The 21,006-nt window shown below is 55.2% G+C and overlaps 4 protein-coding genes across 5 annotated transcripts in view; 2 read left to right on the forward strand and 2 right to left on the reverse strand.

The window, feature by feature from the left end:
• The window catches only part of TUBGCP2 (tubulin gamma complex component 2), a 42,043-nt gene extending 34,556 nt beyond the window's left edge, over positions 1-7,487 (reverse strand). For both annotated transcript variants that reach the window (XM_074924165.1, XM_074924164.1), the window contains exons 1-4: positions 7,450-7,487; positions 5,306-5,480; positions 3,636-3,764; positions 3,143-3,319 (exon numbers count right to left, since the gene is read on the reverse strand). In XM_074924165.1, coding sequence (XP_074780266.1) covers positions 3,143-3,319; positions 3,636-3,764; positions 5,306-5,455 — 456 coding nt within the window. In that variant the 5' untranslated portion in view covers positions 5,456-5,480; positions 7,450-7,487. The remainder of the gene's footprint in view (positions 1-3,142; positions 3,320-3,635; positions 3,765-5,305; positions 5,481-7,449) is intronic.
• Positions 7,488-7,498: 11 nt separating this feature from the next.
• Positions 7,499-14,971, forward strand: ZNF511 (zinc finger protein 511). Its single transcript, XM_074924177.1, has 7 exons — positions 7,499-7,720; positions 7,917-7,990; positions 8,896-9,097; positions 9,252-9,376; positions 10,756-10,941; positions 12,873-12,944; positions 13,668-14,971. Exons 1-6 carry the CDS (start codon positions 7,499-7,501, stop codon positions 12,940-12,942), a joined length of 879 nt encoding a protein of 292 aa, XP_074780278.1. The 3' UTR covers positions 12,943-12,944; positions 13,668-14,971.
• PRAP1 (proline rich acidic protein 1) lies at positions 13,665-17,778 on the forward strand. Its single transcript, XM_074924301.1, has 4 exons — positions 13,665-13,754; positions 15,652-16,514; positions 16,627-16,685; positions 17,162-17,778. The coding sequence occupies exons 2-4, from the start codon at positions 15,996-15,998 to the stop codon at positions 17,424-17,426; spliced, it is 843 nt and encodes a 280-aa protein (XP_074780402.1). The 5' UTR covers positions 13,665-13,754; positions 15,652-15,995; the 3' UTR covers positions 17,427-17,778.
• Positions 17,779-17,902: 124 nt separating this feature from the next.
• On the reverse strand, positions 17,903-19,866 carry ECHS1 (enoyl-CoA hydratase, short chain 1). Its single transcript, XM_074924300.1, has 8 exons — positions 19,732-19,866; positions 19,209-19,406; positions 18,994-19,121; positions 18,813-18,912; positions 18,602-18,706; positions 18,398-18,517; positions 18,239-18,306; positions 17,903-18,130 (listed from the first exon to the last, which is right to left on the reverse strand). The coding sequence occupies exons 1-8, from the start codon at positions 19,835-19,837 to the stop codon at positions 18,065-18,067; spliced, it is 891 nt and encodes a 296-aa protein (XP_074780401.1). The 5' UTR covers positions 19,838-19,866; the 3' UTR covers positions 17,903-18,064.
• Between the last annotated feature and the right edge of the window lie 1,140 nt (positions 19,867-21,006).

Genomic DNA, 21,006 nt, shown 5'->3' on the forward strand with positions numbered 1-21,006 from the left:
TGTTCAAAAAAGCTGATGCAGTTTTGGCTATAAATGGCACAGATACCTGAAAAGGAACATGTAACTTTTAGCACCTCAATGATTCTTGAGCCAAAACTGGTCTAAGCAGCAACTCCAGTCACTGAAAGATCACTAGATGATCTGACAGTGTCAAGTAATCACAGGGCAGATGGTACAGCACTTGTGGCACTGGTGACAAACCATGTCTTAGGGACATGAATCACTTCTCTGCAACTTCAAATTTAGATCGTTGTCATTACAGGCTTCGATGACAGCCTGGATAAAACTCACGTGACTGAAAGTGTGGCCCTCAGGTGTCAGCCCGGCATTTAAAAGCCCACAGGATAGGGTGGCAGTTTGCCACTGTTGTGCCGATGAACCTACATCTGCTATCTTAAGCAATGACAGTGCCCAGATCCATTGAAGTAGAAAAAGAGCTCCCCTTCGAGCTCAATGAATGCCAGCTGCACCAAAGGGCTCCCTGCACTGCAGCCGTGGCACCAGGGAAGATGGGCTGCAGTGGGCACACACTGGACTTAGAGCACATGATCGATTTGGAGTGGTGAGGGCAGCTGGGCTTTGTTGGGTCAGGCCAACAGAAGGTCTAAGAACAGCCTACAGGAAGGACAAATATCAAGGGGATGGTTGAAACTAAGCTCCTCTCAGCAGTGGCAGGAGGTTCAGGCAGCCACAGACAGAAGCTGCCTCCTGGGGGTACTGACATCAGGCATGAAGAGACACCTCTTCCCGCAGAGGGGGAGCAGCCATGGGATGGGTCAGCAGGGAGGTGGGGTACCTCCCTCCTGGGGGGCTGCCGGGCTCAAATGTATAAGACAACAGCTGCCCTGATCTAGTCTGGGTGACAGTCCTCTGTGGGAGAGAGGCTGCACTGGACAACCCCAGCAGTTCCTCCCACCAGGGCCACAATGAATCTGTGGAAACACTGGCAGCTATCCTCCGTGCCCCATGAATGAAGATGGTGCCACGAGGATCACAAATAGAGTTGCTCAAGTGAGACCCTCGTGTCCATTAATACAGTGTGAAGGATCACTCCAGGGCTTGTGCCAGCACACAGCCTGGCTTCTAGAAGAGGTGGAGAAATAAATCAACTGCAATTATTATGACTACTTGACAGCCCTCTTGGGAAGTGGCTCTAGCAGAAACTCTGGGTCAAGAGATTTCATCTATGTGTGTCGACACAGCCCTATTAACTCAACAGCCCTGAGCACCTGCCCATTAGGGTTTCTAAGTCTCAACAAAGTATAAATGGAGCAGCAGTGAGGCACACGTCTTTTAATTGGTTTGCATTGCCATTTCAATTCCTTTGGTTGTGAGCTGCACATCCCAGAGAACACCACACTCTTCTTTCCTCTTTTAGGAAGTCTGCACATAAATCCTATTAAAAAGATCAGTTATCTTACTGGAAATTCATCTTCCCTTCTTGATTCAAATCAACCACTTGACTCAGATCATCTGTGAAGGATTTGGATGAGTCAGGCATGTATTTCAGTCTGTGCAGACATGTATTTCACAGTGTATGTGGAACAAGGCTGGTTTCATCACTGTCTGACAGAGGGAGGGGCTTGGACTCTCCCTGTTTAGGATGTGAATTCCCCTTCACCACATGCACATACAGCCCTTCAAGCTGAGAGACCTGTCAGGTGCCCCAAAACACCGAATATGCAGAGTCCATTCCTCTAGCTGTCAATGGCCTCAAGTACCACCACAGCAAACTCCCCACTTGGTGACATCACCTACTGCCATCACCTTCACCAGGGACAGGAGGACCTTCCCTGGAAGGTGTTAGCTCTGCTCAGCCACTGCCACAGAAAGAACTTCACAGACTGAGGAGTAACCGCACATCTGCTAAAGAGCCAGCACGGGCAATAAACCATACACAGCCACAGCTGGAGAGCTCAACAGCAAAGGCTGGCGGGACACATCGTGAATAAGAATGCTGCCACATGGCCAAGACAGCAGAGCCACAACAGGAGCAGCTGAGGGAAGCACACACCTCACCAACGAGGACAGACCCCATGTGCTAATGAGGCACAAATGTGCCTCCATTGAGCAAGGGCGCAGGACTGCCACAACAGAGACTGCGGATGGAGAAGACTCCAGCGTGTGATTTCCAAGCATCCACAAGCAGGGCAGCATCCTCAGAAACAGTCACATTCAGAGCCTGGAGGCTTGTCCCCTGTTAGATTTTATTGACCAGTCATCAGAAGGCAGAAACAAACCTCCAGGACAAAGGTAAGCTGCAAAATTTTAAATGAAAGCATTTGCACATGTTGTCCAATTACTCAGTCACTACAGACATCTGAGCATCTTTTCTCTTTCCCCTTCTCCACTCTTTCACCTTTGTCCAAATAACTGTCCACTTCTGCAGCCAAAACGCCGGTACCTCGATCCACAAGCTTTTAGCTGTATTTTTCTCCCCACTGTCCTGCTGAGCAGGGTGAGTCAAGGCCAACCCCTCACAGTATAGCTATTTATACAAATGATCATAGGAAACAGATGTTGGGATTTAAGTAATAATTGCCCCTTTGCACTTCCTGCCTCCTGGCCTACTGATAATGAAATGCTCGCTTAACTGTTTTCTAAGCCTGTGTAATGATACAGTTTACTTCTACAACAGGTTTTTTTTCTTCCTTATTGTCTTTGGGATCACTTTGCAGCATTTATTTCAGGAACTCAAACCGCTAAGTAGAGGCAACAGCTGTGTCCACCTGGGGAATAATTATGTGAGGCATTGTACCCACATTATCTGAGAGTGTGGAACTTCTAGCCAGCGTGGAGACACACCACAGGAGCTGGTGAGCTCCTGAGCAAGTACTGACACAAGCAGAAAAGGAAATGTCAGCAGAGCTTAAAGCAGTCATTTGAAATGCGATAATTAAATAACATTAAACCCCTCCATTTAGAACTGTCATGGCCTAAACTTGACTTAAACAAAAGACCACTTCTATTAAGAACAGCACAAAGATTTAATATAACCTAACAAATTTTGAGAGACAATTTAGATTATCTGCACAGACAGGAACATTTGTAACTCCACTAGGTGAATAAAAGTTAAGAGCACAGCTATACATGTGAGCAGAAGGGAAAGATTTTGTACGCAAAGCCTGGGAAAAAACAGTACCTGCTGTATGCTGGAGTTGGCTGTGACACTGCCCAGCTGCTTGCGTAGCTCCTCAAGCTCCTGCAGAGATATCTTGGAAGTAGATGAGGGAATGGAAAAATTTGTGCTGCTGCTGGTTGCTGCATTCGCTGCAAGTTCTGCCCTTTCTTTAGCATTTTGTTGCAAATACTGAAGTGTCTGTATATACACAAAAAAAGAAAAGGTTTTGTGAATGCTGATCAGCATACACTAAAGCAAAAAACATATGACCAGAAGACTGTTGTGCTGAATCAGACCACAGGTCTTTCTGCAACAGATTCCTGTGTCTTGGTGGTTGATATCAAGAAAAGTGTAATAGTGTTTTAATAATAAGGTAAACACTAGAACTGGTTATCTGTTGATTTCAACACATTTCACTGAAAATTGTCATCAGAAAGCGTGCTGTATTTAAAATCATTGCAGTTTCTACTGCTGAATACTTGTAATATATCCAGTTCTAAAAGGAGACACAAACCTCTTTGTCTTCTGTGAGTTTTGACAGCAGATAAACTAAAGAATCTAGATGTCTTGTATTTTTAGACTTCAGCTCATCATACTTCCTTAAAAAATCTTCAGGAGTCCGAGAGAACTCTGCTATCTTTACCTGTAAAACACCACGTTAATATCGGATGTTTAGTGTACATTATTAGCACAGCATTCAAAAGAGGAGCATCGTGCAAGGGTGGAGACAAGGTGCAGGCTGCTGCTGCTGCCAAAGTACCCAAATTATGCCAAACCCAGGCAATGGGTTTTGGACTGAATGCTACAGTGCTGGTCTCCTACTAATAACTATGCTGGAGGAGAGTGGGGGTCCTGGCATTCAGGTGATGGAGAGGGGACTGCAAGAGAGGAAAGATGAAGGTAAGCACAAGATCTGTATCCGAGCTCGCTCTGCACATACTCACCCTGAAGCAACATAATTTTGTATCAGCAGGTTTATTAAGGGATTTGGCATTGATGAAGCCACAACTGGACACTGGGTCCACTCTGGGGGCTGCACAAGCAAGAGAGACATCAGCAAACTGGATGGAGCCCAGTACAGAGCTATGGAGACAGTGGGGAGTACTGCCCATTGCCCAAAGGGGTTACAGACCCTGCTCCCAGGGGCTCAGCAAAAGCACCACAGGCACGGCCCCAAACAGCAACATAGAAAATCCCAGCTGGGCCCGGGAAAACTGTCCTATCTGGAGAGAGCAGCAACCCTGGGACACAGCCAGAGTGATGGAGGAATCTCCTGGAGATCTTCAAAACACAGCTAAGCAGTCTGTTATAGCCGTGATGCTGGCCCTGCTGTGAGCAAGGCATTGGGCTGCAGGTCTGTGCCTCCTACTTAAATCTTTCTACAAGTCTATAAACTGTAGCTGTTGGTGTAAATGATGTGTAAGACTGGAATTAGAGAAAATAAGCAGTTCAGGCCACAAAGATCTGAACTTTCAGAGTTAACAATTTTCTAGCATTTGCAGCTTGACTGATGGATTGCTTTTAAAAATTACAATATAAAGCAGTATTATGGCCACAGAAGTGTGCCTGGTCATGAGAGCATCAGACTTTAATCCCTAATACCTGGGTGATATTCAGAAAAAAAAGTCAAGTATTGTTCACATAATCCCATTTCATACAGTTACTACTTTTCATTTGTTTGATTCCTCCAGAGGACAACCCCTCTAATCAAAATTTGAAACAAGCATTGCAGACAAAAAATAAGCTCCTTTGAACTCACCCCCCAACACACCAATTCTTACAATCCTCATGTTCTTCCACCAATCTCTCCCAGATGCATGAATTTTACCTTTCTTCCTGATATAACGTTTCTACTTTATAGCCAAAACTGAGATTCCAGATCAGACTATCCCATTTTTTTACCAATGCCAATGTGACTTCACCATTCTTCTCAGAAAAACTTGTGACAGCCATTACCCCTCCCAACACATGTCCAGTTCCACACCCACAAAAGTCATGTCAGAGAAGCATAGAGTGAGGACAAGGTAGTTCACATCACTGGCCAAGAGGAATCAGGCCAAGGAATGTTAGTCTTGAATTTCTCCTTAGGAAGGACTGTGCTCCCAGAGCTGCAGAAACCTCTATCAGACCCCCCATAAGGTCTGAAACGCCCCTCAGCTGTGATTACATTACGTCAGCGCTTACCCTCGCGCTGTGCGCAGAGATAGTCGTGGTAACATAGGGCGTTCGATTCTTCTGCAGGAGATCAATGTAGACTTCGGCTCCCTCCCCACCGTGCACGCGCAGCAGGCTGAGCAACTCATTGACATCGTGGTGAATGCGGAACTCACTCATCTTCCCACCTGAGGCTACAAGCTCCCTGGGGTGCAAAAACAAAGGTGGCAAGTTATTATTTTACTGCTGCAAATGAAAATATATCCTCACAAAACTCACTTCCTGACTACATTATGAGCCTGCAGGGTATGCCAAAATACTTGACTGGAACAAAGAAATATGTGTAAGGGGAGGAGGGAAGCAAGCAAACCAGAAATACTCATTATCGTGCCTGATTTAACTATATCGGTACAAAACCACCTCAAATGTAGGTGAACCAGCAGAGGATTTTTCAATCTCAAAATCACACCAGGGGTGAAAAAGTTCCTGAATCGTCTTAAGTAGTGCTGGTTCATGTACTGACAGGCTCCAGACACAGCTGAAATTGCTGGCTTTGGCAACCCACCCATGCTGCTGCTTCTGAAGTTATTCAAAAGCAGTTTTTCCAAGTTTAGGGGTTTTTATATCCTACTGTCCATTTTATTAACAGGCAAGCACCAAATTCTGCAAATTTACTTACATTGTGGCTGCAGAACTAAGTCATGCAAGTACAGAGTTTAATGTGAATATGGACACACTTTTGGTTTGCCAAAATCATGGAATCATTTAGGCTGGAACACATCTCTGCAAGCCTCATTCTAACTCTCCACCTAAACATTAGTCAAACTAGAGCAGGCTGTGCAGGGCCTCATCCAGTCCAAGCTTAAATATCTCTAAAGATTTAGATTCCCTCACCACTCAGGGCCCCAATCCTCACGTGGAAACACCTTTTCCTAATACTCAACTACAGTTTCCGATGATGCAGCTTATGCCAGTGCCTCTGGGGCTCTCGCTGTGCCCATTTTCAGCAGAGTCTGGCCCCAGCACCTCCAGGGCCCCTTTGGGCAGGAGGAGATGCCATTGGATCCCCCTTTACCTCCTCATCTCTGGCTGAGCAAGCCCAGCTCCCCAGCCTCTCCTTGTATGCCCTGACCTCCACCCACCATCACCAGAGCCTCCCCAGGCTTCAGTTTGTTTATAATTTTCTGATGAGAGGCCCCAGACTGGCCAGAGTGTTTGGAAGTGGTGTCACAGCCGAGGCGCTCCCTCTCCTTTACCTGCTGGCTCTGTCCTTGCCCACTGGGGTGAGGACTGGCCTCTGCTGGCCCAAGGCCACCCTCCTGCCCTGGACTCTTCCTCTCTACACAGGTGCCCTCCAACCAGTCACCACTCAGACTCTGCAGTTGTTTGAGTTACTGTGGCCCTGGGGATTCAGCGTTTGCATTTTTTTCAATTCTTTAAGGTTTCTGTGAGCCTCACCTCACCAGCCTGTCAAGGTCCCAATGAGTGGTCACTATAAGCCCGATCGCATGCACCCCTCGCCCCTACTTGCCAAAAGCTGTCCCTCCTGTTACCCTGCCTGCCAAAGGACACATCAATCGGCACCAGTAACAACCTCCAGTTCCCCCTCGGGCTACTGAAGCGATCGGGGGTCAAGAACGTGAGGTACGAGGAGAGGCTGGGGGAGCTGGGCTGGCTCAGACGGAGCCGAGGAGGCGAAGGGGGACCCAGCGGCATCTCCCCCTGCCCAAGGGGGTCCTGGAGGTGCCGGGGCCAGACTCTGCTCCGAGGGGCACAGCGGGAGCCCCAGAGGCACCGGCACAAGCTGCAGCACAGGAAACCCCAGCAGGTCCCAAGGAAACAGCCTGTCCCCGTGCGAGCCCCGAGCGGTGGGGGATCCCATCCCTGGGGACACCCCGACTCGCCCGGACACGGCCCCCAGCGACCTGCTGCAGCTGAGGCGCTTGCCCTGATGGAAGTGGGGTCGGGCCGGAGCCACCCCCGCCCAAGTGCTGCGGCGGGTCCCTCCGCTCCGCAGCTGCTGCCCACCCGAGGAGAGGAGCACCGCACCGCACCGCACCGCACCGCACCGCACCGCACCGCACCGCACCGCACCCCTCCCCTCCCCTCCCCTCCCCTCCCCTCCCCTCCCGTCCCGTCCCGTCCCGTCCCGTCCCGTCCCGTCCCGTCCGTACCTGCCCGCCCGGAAGTGTCGCCAGCGGCGCCCGGAAGCGCGTCCTGCGCATGCGGACTAGACTGGACGGGATTGGACGGGACCGGACGGGCCGGGGTCGCCCCGCCCCCCCCGCCATGCTGCCGCTGCCGCCCGGTCTGCGCCGTCGCCTGCGGGAGAGCCCGGCCCCGCCCCCGCCGCCGCCGCCGCCGCCGCCGCCCCGCGCCCCGCCGCCGCCCTTCACTTTCGCCCCCCGCCGCCTCCGCCTCGGCCCCCACCACCCGCTCCTGGAGGTGAGGGGCCGGCTCCCCGCGCCCAGGGCTCGGGCAGTGTGGGTCCCCGTGCGCCCTCAGACCCCCCCTGCACCCTCAGAGGCCCCCGCCCCGCCGACAGCCGGGCCCCGCCGCGGCCTGGCTCCGCGGAGCGGCAGGGTGTGCTCTGGGGGAGACAGGCCTGCCCGCCCACCGCCTCTCTCTGCTCCTTTCCTAGGATGGGGACATTCACAGGCACCTCTACCTCCAGGGCGTCCTCACCAGCCTCGCCGAGGTGGCGGAGAGACCCAAGTAAGTGCGGCAGGGCCCGGCCGCGGCGGCGGTGCCTCTCGCTTGACACAGCGGCGCGAGCCCTGCCGGCCCGTGGGGTGGGGGGGCGAGGCAGGGCGGGTGCTCTCCTCGCGTCCGTGGCCTTCAGAGGCCGAGGGGGAGAAATATGCCAAAGGAGAAGGCGTGCATGCGTTGCAAAGCAGTTTGAGGAAGGAAAACGAGGTACTATAGTTTGCAAACCTCAACGTCCTGCTGAAAAAGTCAAAAATGGGTATTTCCTGTTTCATCAGCTGTCTGTCTGAACATTGCCTTCTTACCTTGCTGGATGTGACGTCCTTTCACTGAGAGTTCTCCACAAGCAGATAAGGCATCAATAATGCCTTAATAAAATACGGAATAATAAAAACGGATTGTAGCTAAACAAAGGAAATTTAAGTAGCAGGTTATTATTTACTGAGTCAAAACAGTGGGAAAGCTGTGTGGTATAGACAGCCCCAATTAGGAAAGCTGGGGAAGAATCTTCGTTTTGCTTTAAAACCTGCCCTTGTATATAAAATTGAGGAGGTGCTTTGAGGATTGTGTGATGTTATCTTAGAGATGCCTGTTAAACAGAGTTGGCACAAAGTTTCGATCCACAGCTGAAACTCTTAAGGTCAAAGAGCTTATTTCTTACATTGCTTCTTGTTGTTTATTCTTAATTGAAGCACCATTTCACAGGGCAATAATATATATGATGCTCAAACCATAATGGCAAATAAGAGTTTCCAACTGCCAGCACCGTTGTAACCTTTGTTCCATTGCATCTTGCATTTAATTTAAGTATTATTCACCAGACATGCCACAAGTAAATAAAGTCATCTAGAGGGATAGATGCAGCTTGAATTAAGGCTCTAACTTAAGATGTGGATTTCCTAATTTCCCTGCAGGGTGTCTGAATTCAGTTGCCACATTTCTGGGTGCTGCCAGGTCTTTGATACACTGGAGGGCTATGAGCACCACTACAACACGCTGCACAGGAACGTCTGCTCTTTCTGCAAGCGCTCCTTTCCGTCAGGGCATCTCTTGGACATTCACATCTTGGAGTGGCACGACTCGCTCTTCCAGATAATGGCTGAGAAGCAAAACATGGTGAGTTGCCATGCCCAGCCCTTCGCTGGTAGTTGGTGTGCACGGCACGGGCTGGCTCCCTTAGACACTGACTGTTTGGGGAGGGCATCCATGTCCCCAGCTGACACCACTTGCCTTTTCCAATGATGACTTCTTTTTTTCCCCTCTCTTTCAGTACAAGTGTTTGGTAGAAGGCTGTGCGGAGAAGTTGAAGAGCAGCAAGGACAGAAAGGATCACTTGGTCACTGTTCACCTTTATCCTGCTGACTTTAGGTTTGATAGCCCAAAGAAAACAAAAAGGTAACTGCAGAACTGCAATAGCACAACTGGTTTTCACCTGTAGAGGTGATGTTGTGTTTCTCTGCTGTCGCACTGTCTTTCCAGAGTAAGCAAGATTATATCCCAGGAGACTCAGAAATGACATTTGCTGCTGCTTATAAGAATGGATAAACTTGCAAGCCTTTCTATGGCAATGTTTTATAGAATTACAGAACCATCTTGGTTGGAAAAGCCCTTGAAGCTCCTCCAGCCCAAGCATGAACCTCACCCTGACCGTTCCCAACTCCCCCAGATCTCTCAGCGCTGGGTCAGCCCGACTCTTCAACCCCTCCAGGGATGGGGACTCCCCCCCTGCCCTGGGCAGCCCATTCCAACGCCCAACAGCCCCTTCTGCACAGAAATCCTTCCTCAGAGCCAGCCTGACCCTGCCCTGGGCAGCTTGAGGCCATTCCCTCGGGGCCTGGCGCTGGGTCCTCGGCTCCAGAGACTCATCCCCCCTCTCTGCCCCCTCCTGGCAGGGAGTTGCAGAGGGCCAGGAGGTCTCCCCTCAGCCTCCTCTTCTCCAGACTGAACCCCCCCAGTTCCCCCAGCCGCTCCCCAGCAGACCTGTGCTCCAGACCCTGCCCCAGCTCCGTTGCCCTTCTTTGGATAAGCTTGAGTAATTAACTTTAATTTATGTAGTTTATCTTGATGTTGTAGTGCATCTCTTCCCACATGGCTTGAAGCTCTGCTCTGTTCGTGCCATCTCACGTGTAAACGCAAAGCCTAGCATCTCTGCGTTACTTTGTGCACATTTCCTGCTTTGCTCCCCAACCCTTTGCAATATTCCCGTTCCCCAAAAGCATAGTTAGGGCAGAGGCAGACTTTTTAAGTCTGGCAAATGGCTTTTTCAGCTGGCTGCTGATTTCAAGCACTGCTTTCACCACAGGGGTTAATACATGGACTGATGTTTAACACTTTCCTCAAAGACTTGAGTGATGGGATGGAGAGATGGTTTCTTACCTGGCAGGGTGGTGTGGCCCAGCTATGGGTGCCCAGAGGGACAGGGGCCTTGGTTTGTGGAGTCTTTCAAAGCTTGCTTGGGTAGCCTGGTGTGAACCCTCTAGTCCAACCCACTAGGCCTGCTGAATGAGTTACACTTTATGGACTGAAGAACAGAACTTGGGGACAAAGCTGTGTGCTATAATGCAGCAACCCTGAATGCTTAAGTAGAAACTCATACAAGCCTATTGTGCAGCTCTCCAGCAGCTTTCTGGCTGCTCCTGGTGGTTTGCACAGCCAGATCTCTGTGCCTCCCTGCAGGAACTCACCTAAGTTGGACTTAACCTGTTTCATCATTTCCTTTGCTCTAGGCTCATGTCGCAGCTGCTGAGAAAAGATACAAATTTTTGTCTCTGCAGTGTCCCCAAGCACACAAGTGCTGCCGTGAAGCAGGGTGCCAGCGTGCCAATGGATGTGAGTGTGGAGATGTCGGAGCAATTCCAGGCGGACCCGATGGAAATAGGGCCCAGTGAGAACATGGAGATCCCTCAGCCTGCAGCCAGCCCCAGCCCCTTGGTGCCAGAGAAACGACTCTATAAATCCAGGTCTGTACTGTTGGCCTCCATAGGCAAAAATTTCTGGGGCAGGGACCACCTTAATTGCATTTTGCAGTGCCTAGTGCAGAATGGCTCAAGGTGCTTCTGTGTTGAAGATGAAAGAGGTAGGATTTCCATATAGGTTTTAAAAGCCATTTTTGAAAGAGGAAACCGTAAGGAAGGACAGAGCATGAAGGCACCATGAAAGCCATGTCAGCAATTTGCTGTTAGTCTGCCCGCCCATGATCTCTTTGCAGGGTGCTGCGGAATGCGTGGGTCTGAAAGGAAGAGCTCTGTCCTGAAATACACAAACAAGTTTCAGTTGTGTTCTGTATCACTTTCCCATCCCGGCTGACTCAGGGCTGAGCTGGTGCATCTCACTGGAGCTGTCTGTGCTCCCGTGCAGTCGCAGGATAAGGCACAAATAAAGCAGGTGAACATCTGCTCTGAATCGTGGGTTTTGCAAGGCCAGAGCAGCATTGCTGTTTTTTCTGTTTGGATTTTTTTTGCAATAAAATGTTTACAAAAAGTTGAAACGGAATTGCCTAATGCTGGCTTGACTTTAGAAATCCCCCGCATCATGTGCTGTTTAACCTGTATGAGATACAAGGTAGCCATCAAACAGTCACCACCCTCACCCCAGCACCCGAATCAGTGTCATTTTATTAATTTTAATTGTCTCTCAGCATAAAGGTTAATGTGGTTTTGCCTGAACTATTCCAGTTAGCAAAGGGATTATTGTGTTGAGTTTGCTTCATCTGTGACACTCTGGCAGTCTGAAGGCAGCACTGTGATCCCACAACTGCACTGGAGCACTGCGGGGAAACTTGCCTCTGCCCTTGGCTCCCTCTCACTCTCACTGGCACCAGCTCTGCCTCGTAAAACGAGGTGAGCCCTGCTGTTTCAGGGCTTTCCCATGAGTTGTGGAGTCTGAAAGTGCTTGCAGCATGCTACAGCCAGTTGGGCCTGCTTTTCTACGTCATGGTTTGCCCAACAAAATTCTGTCCCTAAACAGCTGCCACAGTGACATTTTAACTTCACTGCCTTGTCCAGCCTAACAGCTTATAAACCAGAAAGAAACCGTCGGTTGGATTTGGTGTGATGCTGCAGGTCAAAAGGAGGATTTGTTGCTGAAAGGCCATGCTTTTACTGCTGCTTCTGCTCTCCTGCTCTTCACAAGCACATGCTTCCACAAAAAAACACTGCAACTGCCCAAAGGCATACTACGTTTTGTAACACTTTACAGCTAGTGGTAAAGAGGGGAGAGGCCTCCAGAACTTAACAGAATCACAGAATCATTTAGGTTGGAAAAGCCCTTGAAGCTCCTCCAGTCCAACCATTAACCTCACCCTGACCGTTCCCAACTCCCCCAGATCCCTCAGCGCTGGCTCAGCCCGACTCTTCAACCCCTCCAGGGATCCCGGGGACTCCCCCCCTGCCCTGGGCAGCCCATTCCAACGCCCAACAGCCCCTTCTGCACAGAAATCCTTCCTCAGAGCCAGCCTGACCCTGCCCTGGGCAGCTTGAGGCCATTCCCTCGGGGCCTGGCGCTGGGGCCTTGGCTCCAGAGACTCATCCCCGCTCTCTGCCCCCTCCTGGCAGGGAGTTGCAGAGGGCCAGGAGGTCTCCCCTCAGCCTCCTCTTCTCCAGACTGAACCCCCCCAGTTCCCCCAGCCGCTCCCCAGCAGACCTGTGCTCCAGACCCTGCCCCAGCTCTGTTTTCATTTCAACTTAAATGAAATGTGCAGAATAAACAGGAAAGCGGACCAGTATTTCACCCATGTTTTGAATTACACTTTAGTGATGTAGATGTCCTGCTCCCCCACTACCTTGCTCTTCTCACTGTGGGAGCTTGAAATGCTACACAAGGGGTAAAGCGTCCAGGTGATCCTGTGAGAGTTGGGCTGTTAATGTGTATTAAAGCCTGTCTCCTTTTCCAGGGTGCCATCCACAATTTGCTTCGGACAAGGTGCCACCCGAGGATTTAAAGGACCAAGGAAGAAAGTCTGAAGGTCAGTGCAGCAGATCTGTGTGAGATGAGAAGGTGCCGGCTGCTGCCACTTGCAACCATCAGCAGTGGCCCAGCAGCCGAGCGGGGATGTTTGCAGTTGCTTTGCTCCCTATGGGGAAGGCAAAAGGGCAAAACCAGGGGTCGTCTGGCAGCAGTTTGGGATATATCACCACTTTGGGAAGTGCTTTGCTACAGTCCCTTCCTGCCTCTGTACCACTTCTCTTTGGCAGCTTTTCAAGCCAACCTGTGCTTATATTTATCCCTCCTGAGACAACACTCTCTTTTCTAATCCCTTCTGAAATCAAACTACAAATAAATCCATCTGCCTCTGTGCTGTCAGTTTTTGGGTCCCATCAGTGCCAGGACCACTCTGGGCAGCCATGGCTTTCTAGATGGAGGGTTGCATCTTGCCTGAGCTTGCAAATGGTAGATGCTGTTCTGAAACTCCAGACAGCTGCACGGATTGCAGGAGCTTTGTGAAAAACTTGCAAGGAATTACTGCCAAAAATGCAGCAGGGGTAACACCAAGCAAAAAACACGTATCCCCTCTTGCTGCAGGAAGCCCTGCATGCCCCCCACTGGCCTGCAGGCAAGGTGTCAGTCACCCTTCCCTGCCCACACTGCTTGTCCAGGGGAGAATCAAAATGGAATCCAAAGAGCGGTGTAGATTACAGCAATTAATTATTTTAATTTAATTCTTTCATTTTCTCACTGTTTTTAAAAGCTCCCAACGAGGACAACCCTTGAGACAGCATGTAGATCAGTTGCTCCCAGAGAGTCTCAGACTGCAGCGAAGCACTATGTTGTGGAGGTGAGGGGAGATCAGCTGCTGGATATGAGACTACGTGGGGTTTTGTTTTTTTTTTTTTCCTTTTGGGAGGAAAAAAAAAAGATTCAAGAAATTCCAAGACAAAATCTGCTGACTGTATGGAAGCTGGAACCACTGACAGAAAACAGAACAAAAAACATTGGTCCCTCATTCTAACCTTCTCCATCTCACTGGAGTCTGCTCCCCGCTCCCTGGCACTTGCTCTGGAGCCCACGCAAAAGGTTTGCCCAGGCCTGGAAAAGCATTCATGTGCCTTGCAGTTCATTTCTGCAGGGAGTTAGAATAAAGTGACTTCCAACTAGGTGGATAAATAAAAGGAATTTTTACAAAATTCCTTCACCGAGAATTTAAATGCTCTTCTGAAGCCCAGGTAGAGTCAGATGTGAAGAAGGAACCTTCCTTTGCTCTAATTACTCCCAAAACCAGGTTGAGATGGAGGTTATTTTTCCTCTTTTTTTTCCCTATTAATCTCATCCTGCCAGCAGAAAAGATTGTTTGGAAATGGAGAGCCAGGCTCAGCGTGCTGCTGCCAGATCTTGGGGCCCTGTTGAACTGTGACACTTGTTATAAAATTGTCCATAAATAAAAAAGAGATTGCTGGAATGGCATTTATCCAAGAAACTTAGGATTTGTAATGGCTTTTTTTCCTTTCCCCCTTTCCAGGAGGAACAAAGGATAAAAAGGGCTTTGAAAAAATCGTTGCAAACAGGATCAGGGAGTGATGCTTACAGAGACACAGATTTCCCTGCGAGTTTTAAAATGCTTCACTGTTTAAAACTCAGGTGGCTTGTCTGGCCTTAATCCTTGCTCCTTGCCCCAGGAGAGGTTGGCTGGCTGCCCCTTGAGGGAGGGAAGCCCGCCCAGGTGGGGCAGGGGAGAGAGGGGAGCAGCTAGTCAGGGCACGGAGCCCCGACACACCTCCATGTGCACACACTGCCACACTCCATGCCCACACCCCTGTGCACACCAGCACATACACCCAGCAGCTGCAGTCCTGTATCCACACAGCCCGTGGCCACCACTGTACCCAGAGAATCACAGAATCATTTAGGTTGGAAAAGCCCTTGAAGCTCCTCCAGTCCAACCACGAACCTCACCCTGACCGTTCCGAACTCCCCCAGATCCCTCAGCGCTGGCTCAGCCCGACTCTTCAACCCCTCCAGGGATGGGGACTCCCCCCCTGCCCTGGGCAGCCCATTCCAACGCCCAACAGCCCCTTCTGCAAAGAAATCCTTCCTCAGAGCCAGCCTGACCCTGCCCTGGGCAGCTTGAGGCCATTCCCTCGGGGCCTGGCGCTGGGGCCTTGGCTCCAGAGACTCATCCCCCCTCTCTGCCCCCTCCTGGCAGGGAGTTGCAGAGGGCCAGGAGGTCTCCCCTCAGCCTCCTCTTCTCCAGACTGAACCCCCCCAGTTCCCCCAGCCGCTCCCCAGCAGACCTGTGCTCCAGACCCTGCCCCAGCTCCATTGCCCTTCTCTGGCCACGCTCGATTCATTCAATGGCCTTTTTGGGGTGAGGGGCCCAAAACTCAACCCAGTAATCAAGCACCAGACAAAGCTCCCCTCCTTTTGGTGGGCTTAGTGAACCTGACCTGTTGGGCTATGTCACCGCTCAGCAAATGCCTGTGCCCTGGCAGCCTCATGGGAGACATCTGCCTGTACTGGCAGGTTTGCAGGCACCACTTACCTCTTCAACTCCCTGCCTGTTCTGCCTGGACCACCTCCTCCATCCCCCCTTGGGGCTCTGGGGCAATCCCTCTCCTTGGAGAGGCCTGCTGCCCAGGTGTATCACTGCAGCTGTCACCCCATTGCAGTTTGATTTCAGAGGGTGAATCCAGCTCTTCAGCTTCCAACAAGTTAGAAAATCTTGTGCTTTTCTGCAGGTCAAGGCCGGGTTGGATGGGGCTTTGAGCAATCTGCTCTAGTGGAAGGTGTCCCTGCCCGTGGCAGAGGGGTCAGATGCAATGATCCTGGAAGGTCCCTTCCAGCCAAACCACGCTCCGAACTAAAGCTGCCTCATCTTCTTCCCTTCTGACATCCACTGCTTGCAATGGCCACGCCGTGCTCTAATAAACCTTATTTATGTAACACAGCAAGGCTTGGTGAATGTCTGCTCTGAGTCACTGTTCCTGCTCACTGCTCGGTTGACTTAATCAGAGGTCAGAAACGGGCTGATGGCTTCAGTAAAGATGGGGATGCACAAGCCGTGGTGCACGGGGAGACACACATGCCCTGGTGCGAGGGGATTGCAGTGTCTGGGTGCACAGAGGGAACACGCACCCTGCTGCAAGGCAGAGATAATCCCACGGCCCGTTTCCCCCAGGCAGCGCCGGCAGCACCACCCAGGATGTGTGGGCCGGGCAGCCCTGGGGGCAGCCGCACCCGCCGGCGGGCAAAGTGCAGGGCAAGGGCCGGGCAGCGCACGGAAGGCAGCCATGGAGCGGTACGTCCCCGCCCGGCCCCAGCGGGCAGCGCCAGGGGGCACAGGGGGGAGGCAGCGTGGGCACAGCTGGGTGCTGGGGTCGGGAGGGAGCTGTGGGTGCAGGCAGGGACCGTGGGAATAGGCAGGAGCCGTGGGCACAGGCCGGCGCTCTGCAGAATGAGTGCGGGGAGGCATCAGCCAACGCAGCGACTGCCAGCGTGGCTCCTCTGTCATCTCTCTGCCAGCCCGAGAGCCGCGCGGCTCTGCAGCATCACCGTCCTGCTGGGTGCTGCCCTCCTCCTGCCCGCACCTGGAGGCGCCCAGGTGAGCCCCCGCTCTCCGCCTCACCCTCCTGCTGCCCTGCGTGACAAACTGGCACAGGGAGACCCATGCGTGAGCTGTGCCACCCCCCTGGAACCCTCCTCTCTCCCCACAGGCTCCGAGGGACACTGAGTGGCAGGGCGTGGCCACCGAGCGGGATTTGGCCAAGGAAATGTAAGAGGCGGCCGCATTCCCCACACCTTCAAGCACCTGCATCTGGCTTGTAAAAACCAACAAAGCAACACCCCAAAACGTAAAGCATTTCAGGGGGGGATAAGTTTCCTTTGTTGCTTTGTGCCCCCCCCCCAAAAAAAATAAAAATCAAGGGGCTTCCATCTCCATCTTCCCCCCACATCACCCAAACTCTCTGAGCGTTGAGCCCTGGCAGGTTTACTTTTGCTGGTGGCGGTGGGGAGCTGCAGGTGCTGTGGTGCCAACGTCCTGGACCCATCCAGCTCATTCACAGGATAAACAGCTAAATTAGCCCTTTTTTTCCCCTGAAATCTTAATTGCAGCCTCCTGGAGGGGGAGGGGGTACCTCACCAGGGTCCCTGCACCCTGATGGAGTGGGATTCCCTTGGGGCAGGGGGATATTTAGTAACACTGACACACTGCAACCTTTCCTTGCTGATTTTGCTCCCCTCTTCCAGCATCCTGGGCGTGCAACCTGTGGAGGCGCTGGAGGAGGGCGAGACCTCCAATGGGCTGCAGCCAGGTATAAAGGTCTTCTCCAGCAGTGCCTGGGCTCAGTGGGGCCCCCGCCAAGCCCAGGCGGGACCTGAGGAGGATCGCGACCACCTCCACCACCCCCAGGATGATGCCAGGGAGGATGATGCCCATGGGCTGCCCCAGACACTGGCCCTGGAGGTGCAGAGCGGCCCAGAGGAGGACCGTGATCATCTCCACCATGGCTGAGCAGATCAGTGCCCGGGCGCCACCCCTGGGGCTTCCCTAGGGGATTCATCCCTCCCTTCCCACCCCTGAGTCCCCACAATAAACCCATTCCTCCCTCCATGTCCTGGTGGGCTCCTCATTGCTGCCAGAAACCTACTGCTAAGTGCAGGGTCCCCAGATCTGGGGCTTGCCCAAAGACCCCAAACAGGTGAGGATGATGCCTTGGGATGGGGGACTCAGCCCATCACCCCAGCCTCAGTTCAGCCCAGGTGGGGCTGAGGCCAGGCAAACTCAGCCCATCAGTGTTGTGCCCAAGAAGGTACCGTGGGCTGTGCCCGCCCCCGGGGAGACACGGCCCTATTGCTCCACAAGGCTGCTCCTGCCCAGCCCAGCACTAGAAAGCAGCGCGATGGAGCGGAGCAGTGGGGGTCTCAGTGAACCCCAACAGTTCCCAGCTCAGGGGGACCCCACAGCAAGGATGCCCCATCTCCCAGCAGTGCCAGGGAAACCTTTTAATAGTGATGGCAAAGGTGGTCCCTCCTGCTGGGTGTCTCACCCTGGGCGAGTACCACTTGCCAACAATTCCTAGACCCCTCCACAGGATGGCGTAGAGGGCTGATGGGCAGCAGGTGGCCGTGGGGACCCCCACCACCCCAGGCTTAGCTGTCGGTGAAGTTCGCCTTGCGCTTCTCCACAAATGCCGTCATCCCCTCCTTACGGTCGTCCTGCGAGGAGCGGAGACATGAGGGGGGGGGGGGGGGGGGGGGAGGCGCGCTGTAGCAGCACTGTTATCATCCTGCCCCACCAGCAACGGGGTCGAGCCCTCTGCTCACCGTGGCGAAGGTGGCATAAAAAAGTCGCTTCTCTGTCCTGGTCCCCTCTGCCAGCGTCGTCTCGAAGGCTGAGAGCAAGGGAGAAGTTGGGGGGACCCCACTGCCTGGCCCTGCAGCCCCCCCAGTGGGGTTCCCGGATGGACCCTCAGCCCCTACTACCGGCGTTGACCGACTCCTTCGCCATGGCGGTCACCAGCTTGGAGTTGCTGGCAATCTTCTCAGCGCAGCTAATGGCCGCGTCCAGCAGCTTCTCCACGGGGAAGACCTTGCTGACCAGACCTGGGATGGGTGGTGGGAGGTGGTGGGGTGAGGGTGGGCTCCCCACCGGGCCCCCGTAGCGCCACCACCGGAGCGTGTCCCCACCTGCCTCCTTTGCCTCCGCTGCTGAAATCCGGTCCCCGGTCAGAACCATCTCCATTGCCAGCGACTTCCCCACTGCTCTGGTCAACCTCTGCGTCCCTCCGGCGCCTGCAGCCACGCAGGGAAGGGAAAGGTGCAGAGAGGGACACCGGAGTGTCCCCGCTGTCCCTGCTCTGGCTGGGATGCGCCCCCTTGGCGGGTGCCCCCTGCTCACCTGGGATGGTCCCCAGCAGGATTTCGGGTTGCCCAAACTGCGCTTTCTCCCCAGCGTAGATGATGTCACACATCATGGCCAGCTCGCACCCACCGCCCAGCTGGAGCAGGTGAAAAGAGGGGGGTCAGGGGGTGCTGGGGGTGAACTGCGGGGGAGACGCTAAGGGGGGAACGGGACTCACGGCGTAGCCATTGACTGCGGCGATAATGGGTTTGCGGACGAGAGAGACCTTGTCCCAGCCGGCGAGGAAGCCGCTGCCATAGCACTCCTGGAAGGTTTTACTCTGCATCTCCTTGATGTCTGCACCAGCTGCAAAGGGAAAAGGGGTGCAACACCGACACCCACTCCCCCAAAACCCCGAGGTGGGGCGCGGTGCCGTGCCCCGCCCCGCCCTACCTGCGAAGGCTTTCTGGCTGCCGGTGATGACGATGGCCCCCACCTGCGGGTCCTTCTCCAGGGCCTCCAGCGCCCCCCGCAGCTCCTGCATCAGCCCCTCGCAGAGCGCGTTGAGCGCTTGCGGCCGGTTCAGCTGGATCAGGCCCACGCTCTGCCGCGCCCCCGTCTTCTGCACCGAGAGATACTGGAACGGGGCCCCTGCCCGCCGCCCCCCGACACCGGTCCGTTAGGCAGCCGGCTGCCTGCCGCCGGCTGAGACACCGGCGGCCCCCCCCCCCGCCCCGCCGCTATTTTAAGGCGACCTTCAGGGCGGCGGGCCCGCGCCAGCGGTGACCGGCAGCCAGCGGGACGTCGCCCCCGCCAGCTCGGGGCTCGACGGGACTCCCCGGCGCGCAGCCTGACCGGGGCAGGCGCAGCCCGGTGACGCGCCTGTGCCTGTTGCCAGGCCGCTGCGCGGTGCCGGGCCCCGGTTACGCGGTCCGGGCTGCTCCCCAGGCGCTGCCCCCCCCCGTGCCCCGCTCACCGGCGCTGCAGGCCCGCGCCCCGAGGAGGGGGCGTGCTGGCGGCGGCGGGGGGAGCGCGCGGCGGCGCGCGGCGGGGCGGAGGAGCGCGCGCAGCGCGGCGGCCATGGCGGAGATCGGCGGAGCGGCCCCGCCCCGCCCCCCTGCCCGCGCACGCCCCGCCCCACCCTGCGGCCATTGGCCGAGGCGGCCCCGCCCCTCAACGCGCCGTCTCTATTGGCCGAGGCAGGCGGCGGCGGGCGGGGCGGGGCGCTCCCGGGGGTTCCCCCCGCGCCCGGCCCCGTGGGCGGAGGCCCCGGGCGAGCGGCCCCGAGCGGCCCGGGCCCGGCCGGGACGGGCTTAGAGGCGCCGGGGGGGGCGGGGGTGCGCGCTCCCCCCGCCGCCTCCCGCAGCTGCGCGCATCGCCACGGGCGGCCCCCCCGGCGCCGTGTCCCGCTCCCCCCCTCCTCCCCGTCGCCGCCGCGCGGCCCCGCGCGTGGAGTGGAGGGAGGGGGAGTGGAGGGGGGGGGAGGCTGCCGGCGGCGGGAGCGCGGCGGCGGGAGCGCGGGCGGGGAGGAGCGGAGCGGAGCGAGCGCAGCGGCAGCCCCGGGCCCGGTGAGCCCCGCGGCCGGGGGCGGCCTGCACGGTGCCGGGGGGGGTGGTGTGTGCGGGGGGGGGCTGTGAATGTGCCCCGCGGCCGTGCGCGGGCACGCGAGCGTGCTGCTGCGGGGGGGGGGGGAAGAGCGGAGGGTGCAACACACGCGTGTGTGCGTGGTGCGTGCACAGCCGTGCCCCGGGGACGCGCGTGAGCAGCGTGCAAGCGCGTGCGTGCACCACAGGCAGCTGCTTCCTGCCCGGCCGGGCGCGTGCATGCGTGTGAGCTGTGCACTGCCGGGCTGAGGGGCACGTGCGGGAGCACACGCGGCTCGCGCAGGGGTGTGCAAGCACCGCCTGCGCAGACGCACGCTGATGCGTGTCGCCAGGCACACGAGCGCGTGCAAGAGCACACTGGGGGGGGGGGGGGGGGGGGGGGAGCTGTCGCACGTGTGAGCAACGCGCACGCTGCCCGCACGCACGGTGCTGCCCACGCTGCCCCGCGGCTGCCCGCGGGCGTGTGCCCGCGGGCCGTGCCTGAGCGCCTGGGGGTCTCCTTGTGCCCAGGTGCGGCCCAGCGGCGGGATGCGGCGGAGCGCGGCGGCGTGCTGGGCGCTGATGCTGCTGGCCGCTGCCTTCTGTGACACTGCGGCCGGCAAGGGCGGGCGCGGCGGGGCCCGGGGAGCCGCCCGCGGCGGGGCCCG

Source organism: Athene noctua, chromosome 21 (assembly GCF_965140245.1).
Source record: "Athene noctua chromosome 21, bAthNoc1.hap1.1, whole genome shotgun sequence".
Classification (NCBI taxonomy): Eukaryota; Metazoa; Chordata; class Aves; order Strigiformes; family Strigidae; genus Athene; species Athene noctua.